At 44.4% G+C, this 9,180-nt stretch overlaps 1 protein-coding gene across 2 annotated transcripts in view; it reads right to left on the bottom strand.

Moving 5' to 3' along the window:
- Window positions 1-454: 454 nt before the first annotated feature.
- LOC131834074 (adhesion G-protein coupled receptor F2-like) overlaps window positions 455-9,180 on the bottom strand; it is a 40,921-nt gene continuing 32,195 nt past the window's right edge. For both annotated transcript variants that reach the window (XM_059178198.1, XM_059178199.1), the window contains 3 exons: window positions 7,211-7,270; window positions 4,401-4,477; window positions 455-3,214 (listed from right to left, as the gene is read on the bottom strand). In XM_059178198.1, coding sequence (XP_059034181.1) covers window positions 4,430-4,477; window positions 7,211-7,270 — 108 coding nt within the window. In that variant the 3' untranslated portion in view covers window positions 455-3,214; window positions 4,401-4,429. The remainder of the gene's footprint in view (window positions 3,215-4,400; window positions 4,478-7,210; window positions 7,271-9,180) is intronic.

Raw genomic sequence — 9,180 nt, 5'->3', positions numbered from 1 at the left:
CATGATCTAATCCCTACCTTCACCAAAGAGATGTTTGTTTTATTTTTTAATAACTGGCCCAAGAGTTCTTAATGAGCCATGGGCCATGACCGTGGGAATTCAGTCACAGAAGGCACAGTCTCCACTTACTGAAAACTTCATGTGGTCTGATTTCTGACAGGGTAGCCAAGCCTGGATTTCCTCTCTCACCACCAAAGCCCACACATCCCGATTCTACTGTCTCCTATTTCCATAGTTCCTCCGAGCCACAAAACCCAATGCAAACCTCCGTTTCAATATCACCAGGGGAAATGCTGACATGAAGGAGAAATAAGGAAAAGGCAGTTTTGTTACATCTTTACCGTAATGACAACTAAGGAGGCCACGTTTGTGAAACTAGGTCATTTCTACTGAGGTTGCTCATTAAGTACCGGGTCATTTGGGAATTGAAAAGCCAGTATCATCAAACCCACGGTTGTGTAATCAGAGGTCTTTATTGAACACGTTCTATGGCAACACACCTGCTCTGCACTTTGGGCATACAAAAGGGAGTAAGAGAGTGAGTAAATCAACTGAGTAACACAATCCCCAAAGGTTTACAGTCTTATCTGAGAAAGAAAACATATGCACACCAAAAGACAGAAAGCGAACAAACAATAAAACACAATAAATACTAAATATAAAGTGAGCAGCACAGATTATAAGTATTACAGGAATCAGGTGGGGACCATCAGCACTTCTGGATGGACTCATCAGGGAAGACTTCGGAGAGAAAGCAAAGAGTGAAGCAGAGCTCAGACGCAATGTGCCCTAAACAGAACTACGGAGTCTTTCCCAGGAGGAGAGTCTGTATTACAACATGGTAACACTGGAACAAAGAACTGTCCGATGGTTAGCTCTGCAGATTTTGCTGGCTGATCTCCCCAATGCTGGATGGACTGAATCAAATGCTTAATTTCTTTTATTTAGAACTCCATGAACTAACTTCCATGAGTGCATCAATCTCTAAACTCACACACAAGGCCATGGCCCTGTGTTTGCAAGTGAATTCACAGATACTTGAACAAAAACAGCTAGCATTTCAATGGCCAAATACTCTACTAGGTATTTTTATCTACATGTAGTCATTTAATCTTTACAACAATCCTATGAGGTAGACTCCATTTTTTCAATATATGGGTGAGAAAATAAAAATCTAAGGAACTTCAATAACGTTCCCAAGAACCATCATGTCTTACACGTGTCTAACCACGAATCTGCCTTAGACACTGGTAGCACCAATTTCTCCCTGAGCCACCTGACCGGGTCATTTCCTCTGTGAGGTGTGAGTAGGACACAGAGTATGTCTCCACTCGGGGTCTTCCACCGTCAACCAAAACGTGCCATTCAGAATCATCTTCCAGGAGGGGACAGGAGGGTTTGTGGGCTGCAGGAGAGAGGGCACAGCTTCTTCGAGGGATTTCCACAAACTTCTGGAGTTTCTCTTAGCAATAATGGGCCCTTTCTTTGTTCATAATAATCGTAATAAAGAAAGTCTTTACTGCCGCCCCATCCCAGGAAGTGTTCTACATCTGAGTGGAGCATGCTTTCATCCAAGACGGGACTGTTTCGTGCTTAATGCACAGTACAGATGAAATACCAATCTCTCTCTCTTATTCATGCCCAGAGTTCCATCTATAAAATGGGGCCATTGGATGCAGTCTTTTCTAAAGTTTTCCTATATTTCTAATCCTGTAACGATTTGACTTCATGAGTTTCCATCCTCACTTCAACTTATTGACTCTGGGTAAGTCCCATTTCTCTGTACTGAGAGATCTCTGCATTCTGAAAACCAGGACTGTGCCTGCCCCACTCCCTTCCCTGGAAGAGACTCGACAGAAAAAACTAGGGAGATGTCAAATTAAAATCCTTTCTGACTTCATTTGAGAAAAATGTGACTGTTGTCGCAAGCTAAGCAATGCCACTTGAAAGACGACTTACTCTGCAAGTTGGTGTATCCTTCTACCTTCTTATTGGTTTTTTTTAAATTGTATTTTTTGCTTTTTCAAGCTTCCTTACTTAGAGAAAGTTTTTACAGTACAAAAGATAGAGACCCTACTCATTCACAAAGTGTGTCTCACTTTCCCTTTTGTAATGTAACATCATTTAACACTGGCTTCTTGGTAGGATAATTAGGGGCTATTCACTGTCCCCTTTTCCTTTAGCCATTCATTTTCTTCTGATGCAGCAACCTGAGTGCTTGCTTTGCAAAGGAGCTTCCCAGCCCCTGCAAAGGGGCTTCTACCTATTGTACTGCTCACCTATCCATGGCCCTTTGTTTGAACATCGAATTTGTTTACCTACAAGGTTAAGAAAATGAGCAGCTCTGTACTTGAAATATGATAGTCTCTCTTCCTCATCACTGGTTTCAAAAAAACATATTGTTGGTGAGGGTTAATCTTACATCTTCAGAGTAGACAGAGTCCCTCAGTGGTTCTGTGTCTTGCGGTGAAAGTTCAGAGCTGGAGGTCTGCAGACTCGGGTGTCCAGCTCTGGCTCAAGCCTGGATTAGCTATGGTCCATCACGCCAGGCTCCTAGCTCCTTCACTTACAATGAGCACCTTTCTGGTTCAAAAGCTCTATGTTTTCCCTTGGCTCACGGCCAAGTTGCATTCAAGCCCAAGCTGAGCTAACTGTGTAATCCATTTAAATATGGACAGGTGGACGATGCTAGCAGTTGGATTCCTTTTGTACAAAGAACCAGCAATGACCTACTTAGAGTCAGCCCAACTGTTGGTGACTATTCATGAGGGTGTCTCCCTTAACAACCCACAGAAACCAGCCAGGTGACATCCCTGGCCATCTTTGCCAAGATGAAGCAGACTCTCTTCCTGAGGATAAACATGGCCCAACAGCATGGAGCTGGAGGCTCCAAAAGGACCAAGGTCCTGCTTCGGCCCATTTTATCTTCTTCTTCCCTTGGGGATGCCTGGCATGGTGTCTATATATATATATATATATATATATATATATGAATGTTGGTATATATACAAATGCGTATGGTATATATATATGCATGTTGACAGTTGTCGGAGAGAAATGTTGAGCAGTGCAGAACAGCTTAGACAGAGCGGCCTTCCATCCTTCCCATACTTCATACATGCTTCATCAGCACCGCACCATGGGAGGCTTCCTTCATACTCCCCAGAGGCAAGAAGACAGGAAGAAGCACATTTTTCCTGGGGCTCTGCCATTCCTGGAACGTATGACCATGTCAAGAACAGAAAAATCACAACTTTAGTGTACAAGCAGTGAGACCCCAAAGCTTCACAATAGCTGCATTATGGGCTCACTCTTTCTGGAGCAATAAGCCCCTTTGGGTATCATCCTCTTGGCAAGTGGGAGTCTTTTAAGTCACTCTGGAAGCCAGGGGATAGGCTGGTGGTTTTCTGTTGCCTACAAATGCTGAGTTACAAACTTTGTCCTTCTGTAAGCTGGACCACTTCTTTTCCCCTCTTGGAAAAACCCCCTTTCTTTGTATGAGGCCCTGGGCTGCCGCAGAAGGTCTCAGCCACGGCAACTTACTGGAGTCCTGATGTACTGGGCTGGGGGAAGAAGGCTTGGTCTAGATATCCAAGCGCCTCTCTCTCTGCATCTCTCTCTGCTCTGTCTCTGTCACTCTCTGTTTCTGTATAAATCTCTGTTTCTGTATTTTCTGGGTCTCTCTCAGGAACCCTTGGCCTCTCTCTGCTTCTCCCTGACTCCCTGTGAATGGGGTATCCTGTGGTGGGTGTCTCCATCTCCCTGTCTGATCTTCTCTCTATAGATCTATAGAGAAGCGGGCAGGGAGGATTAGCAGACTTGTCTGCTCATGCCCACATATCTGGGTGGCTCTCTTACAATCCAGAGTCACCACTCCCCTCAGTGTCTCCGTACTTCTGTTTCCCCCTTTCCTCTGTTTCGATGCCTCTGTCTCTCAGACATTACCTCAGAAGTGAATTAACTGCGACATTATCCCTGAAACCCTCACAGACAGTGTTTATGATCATTCTTTGGTCTTTTCACACTAGGGAAAGAGAGCGGCCACAGTATGTGGAGATATTGTTGGTCTCACGCCCTGGGGATGACGAATGCGAGAGGGGGACTGCGGCCACGTAGAAGTGGCATCTCTGTTCCCTCCCCCCGAAATTCAGTCAGGCTAGCTTATAACCATTCTCAGATACACCTCACTGTTTAACAGCCACAACGAAAATTTCAGTAGTGCAACCATTAGAAGAAGTATGAACATCACTCTAACCATACCAGATGAGAATGGGTTGTGTAAGAATCCTTCCAATCAAGAAAGAAATCATTCTTAATTACAACCACTCACACTGTGATGTTTTTAAAAGAAATGTCATCCAGATGGCATGTCTTTGAGAACACCCTTCCTTTGCACTCACCTCCCAAGTTAGGGGTATGGCCAGGTTTGTTAGCTTGGCGCTTTGGTGGGGTGACGGGAGAAATCAGTAGAAGGGTTCTGTCGACAACAAAAGCGTAATTGCACTTAATCATTAGTAGTCCACTTGTGATTATTACAAATATTCAAAGCACACAGAATGGTGACCTATAGCTACTGATTGTATCCTTTCTCTCCAACCCCTCCTTCTTTATATTAGCCCTGCTGATAATATAGGAACAGGCCCCTATGAGACTTCCTCCACCCACCTGGCCTGGATCTCTCTCCTGGGGGCCTGGGGTGGGTACTCGTGAGGGGAGGAAGGCGGGAGGAAGCAAGTGAGGGGCCTGGAGAGACAGAGCAGCACTAGAATGCCTCCTAGCCCTCAAATAGCACTTCTCAGCTGGCCTACAGGAACCTTCCATGTTACTGTCATCCTTTTATAATGTACCTGAGTCTAAAATAGCCTCATGTTTTATGGAAATGTTGCTTGGGACAGATAATGCATTAACTTGCAAGTAGAATGATCTCCACAGGAGCATACACCATGCCACACTGGAGTAAAACGAACACAGACAAGCACATCTCTGTATCCTGGGTCTGGGGAGCGGGGACTGACACCCCACAAGCAGGTACTACGAGGAGAGGTTGCTGCACAGAAAGGTCTACTTAGATCTACTCAGGTCTACTCACCAGGAGAGAGGACAGATAATCAGCCTACTTCCTCTGAGGAGGACATAATACTGACTAGAAACAGCCTAAAGCTTGTGGGCAGAAGAAGGATTGCAAAAAGTTAGGATAAATTTACCCGGTTCCCAGACCCATGGTTCTTAGCCCTGGCAGCTCATCAGAATTACTGGGGAGTTTAAAAAAAATTAAAATTTAAAAAAAGTGGGGCACCTGGGTGGCTTAGTCAGTTAAGCATCTGCTTTCAGCCCAGTTCATGATCTTGGGCTCCTGGGATCAAGCCCCACATCGAGTTCCCTGCTCACAGGGAGCCTGCTTTTCCCTCTCCTCCGTGCTCATGCTCTCTCGCTCTCTCTCAAGTAAATAAAATATTTTTTAAATTTTTTTTAATTAAAAAAATTAAATTTAATTAAAATTTTTTTAAGGTGACAAGCCCTAACCCCAAGAGTGCCTGGTTTAAATTTTCTTGGGTGTACACAGCATTTGTTTTTTAAAAAGCTCTCTAGGTGTTTCTAAGATGCTGCCAGCATTGAAAACCATGGACTCCAACAACCAACAAACTGAAAATAAAGTTCTGGGTATAATCCTGACTTAGCTTTTAGGTAAAAACACAAATGGTCCCAATGACTATTTCTGGATAGTACTGAAGGGCAGACTAGCCCTGTGTGGCTGGACCAAAGGGTACTGAAATCACATCAGAAAGGAGTGGAGCCAGACTGGGTTGCAAGAGCGCTACCTCTCCTGAGGGCCCCAGGCAGACCAGTGAGGTGGTGGTGGGGGTACTTTTGCCAAGCAGGATGGTTAGAGGCAAATATGTACAATGCTAGGGACTTCAGGATGAGAGGGTCCCAGCCTCGAAGACATAAGAACCCTCAGGGGGGCTCCTAAAATTCCCAGACACACCGCAGACTAATCCAATGAGACTCTGTAGGGGTGGGACTCAGGCAACATGTTTTGAAGCTTCCCACTTGACTCCAGTCTTTGGCTAAGGTTGAGATCCACTTTTTTTTTTTTTTTTAAGATTTTATTTATTTATTTGACAGAGATCACAAGTAGGCAGAGAGGCAGGCAGAGAGAAAGGGGGAAGCAGGGTCTCTGCTGAGCAGAGATGCGGGGCTCTATCCCAGGACCCTGGGATCATGACCTGAGCCGAAGGCAGAGGCTTTAACCCACTGAGCCACCCAGGCATCCCATGAGATCGACTGTTTTAAATCATGTTTGATGTTTAGTCTAAATAAATTGTAGCTTTTCAACATTTCATCTGGAAAGGCAATGGAGAGGCCAACAATCCCCAGAGTTTGCAAACCAAGAACCAAGTTCGGGTAGGAGTAACAGCAATAGAGATGGGAAAATAAAGGGGAAAGAAAGGAGCGGAGGTTAAAGGTGGGTGATGGAGATCAAGAGAGAGACCAGCAAGGCAAGGGATATAGGGTGGGACAGGGCTGCTACTCAGGCCACAGGCTGTCAGCCCAGTCATGGGTATGGATCCTACCCAATGTCAGCCTGGAGAACTCTAGATTGCCTTTTCTCTTGTGATTGGGAAATGTCCCCTGCGCCAACCTCGAAGTCCCTTTTGCTGCCATTCAAACGCTTTCCGTATTTCCCTCCCTCGGAGCAGCTGAGGGAGGGAAATACAAGTGAAGGTCAAGGGCGTGTGTACTCCTAGACCGTAGAGCCTTCTCGACGACACCACTGAGCCGGCCCCAGCCTTCCTTTACAACTCCGGTAACCATGGCGGCCAGCCCCTCTTGAAAATCAAGCTACTACGAGGCTCTTTGTGTAGCGTCAGAACTTGTTTCCCTGGACTTCCTCACTTTGTTTGCAATTCTGCCAACCGGAGTCGGAGGGAAAGAGCAGGCAGTCCCAAGAAGATGAGATTTTCTCTCATTTCTCTGCTTCCGCATGGGCTTGCTCTCCTGCTGTCTGGGTTGAAGTCCGCCCCCCAAAACAACCCCCCACCCCCACTCCCTGCCTGGCCACTCTTCTCTAAATGCACGTAGGATGCCACGACCCCCAAAGGAATCTGAACAGGTCAAAGAGGTGTTCACAGGGCACCTCGGAATACACAGAGTTAGGGGGACTGTTTTAGCAACACGCCCCATGCAATAATGAGTATGCAGGCTTTACCTCAGATAGTCTGGAGCTCCATTTTGCAGAAGTTACTCGACTCTTTAAAGCTTCTCTTATCTGGAATGAGAACAAAAGGAGTTAAGAATTAAAAGATTATGAAAGTCAACACAGATGCACAGACCAGGCCAACAATGTGGGGAGAAAGTGGGTTAGCAGCCAGGCCCTGTCACTGGGATGTGGAGGGGTCTGTAACTCAGAGGAACACTTCAGGAAAAGGTGGGGAGAGGGAGAGACACAGGAAGGCGAGGCTAGCACAGGAGACGCCTATTCAGAAGCCTGAAGTGTGAACCCCGTGCCTAAGAAATACAGTTTGCCACAAGTTTGAGGAGTCTTTGATTTCACTTTGGTAGCAGATTTTTGGGAGCACTTGATAGTTAGGCTTGTCTGTTATTTGAACTCCCCTTTCTAGGGGCACCGGAGTAGCTCAGGTGGTTAAGTGTCTGTCTTCAGCTCAGGTCATGACCTCGGGGTCTTGGGATGGAGACCTGCATCGGGCTCCCTGCTCAGTGGGGAGCCTGCTTCTCTCTCTCCCTCTGCCCGTCAGCCCGTCAGCCCCTCTGCCCCTGCTCATGCTCTCTCTTGTAAATAAATAAAATCTTTAAAAAAGAAAACAACCTTTTCTAGAGGCCAATCCATAGTTAAAAAACAGAATCCTATGCAACATAGCAAAAGTCCATGGAATAAAGAAAATAAGAATAACAAATAACAATTATATTTTGTATGTTAAATATATATTAAATAGATTTAACGTAAGTATACATATAAAATGTAAATATATTTAATACATATTAAATAATATATATGATTTTATAAGTATATTAATGATCATGTAATATAAAATAGAAATATATATAATATACTAATAAAACATGTTTATGTATTAATGTTATAAATAATATATAACATGATATATAATAATATAAATTAACACAGTATAATGCTAATATGGCAATTTATGTATATATATATATTTTTTTTAAGATTTTATTTATTTATTTGACAGACAGAGATCACAAGCAGGCAGAGAGGCAGGCAGAGAGAGAGAGGAGGAAGCAGGCTCCCTGCTGAGCAGAGAGCCCAATGCGGGGCTCAATCCCAGGACCCTGAGATCATAACCTGAGCTGAAGGCAGCGGCTTAACCCACTGAGTCACACAGGCGCCCCAGCATATTTATATATTAAGTAATTTTTTTTAAAGATTTTATTTATCTGTTTGACAGACAGAGAGAGAGAATACAAGCAGGGGGAGTGACAGGCAGAGGAAGAGGGAGAGGGAGAAGCAGGCTTCCTGTGGAGCAGCGAGCCCAATGCAAGGCTCTATCCCAGGACGCTGGGATCATGACCTGAGCCCAAGACAGATACTTAACCAATTGAACCACCCAGGAGCCCCTATATAATAAATTAGGGGCCCCTTATAATAAATAAGGAGCCCCTTATAATAAATTAAGTAATTTATTAATGTATCAAATATACTTTGTTTCTTATATTATATTTTGTTTTATATTCATATACTTTTAAAAAACAATTTTCATGCCTGTCATCTCATTTTATTCAAGAAATAATCCTATAAAATAGATAATATTATGTCCATTTTACAACAGAGGACATTAAGATTAGTAGCCAAGGTGACACCCAAAGCCAGTTGACTACTGAGAAGGACTGAGACTTGGCTTTATGTCCCCAGACTCCAAACCAACTTGTCAATTTCCCTACATCTCTCCTGCTGAATGCGGGCACTGTCTTATTTCTACTTCCACTTCATAAAATGTTATTCACATTCTGAGGACTTATAGTTAGTTCTGTCTTCACAGTTAATGGGTACCAAACCTCTCCAGCTCGAAGTGACTTCATGCTTCCCAGAAAATACAATATGCTTTGTCAGACACGGCATCCAAAGGAGGAGAAGCACTCCCCAGGGCTTGGGGCTGTGCACTCAAGGGTCCACGGGGATATGGGGAGACAGCCTAG

Source organism: Mustela lutreola, chromosome 6, assembly GCF_030435805.1.
Source record: "Mustela lutreola isolate mMusLut2 chromosome 6, mMusLut2.pri, whole genome shotgun sequence".
NCBI classification, from domain to species: domain Eukaryota; kingdom Metazoa; phylum Chordata; class Mammalia; order Carnivora; family Mustelidae; genus Mustela; species Mustela lutreola.
This window is presented reverse-complemented; position numbering and strand designations above follow the sequence as displayed.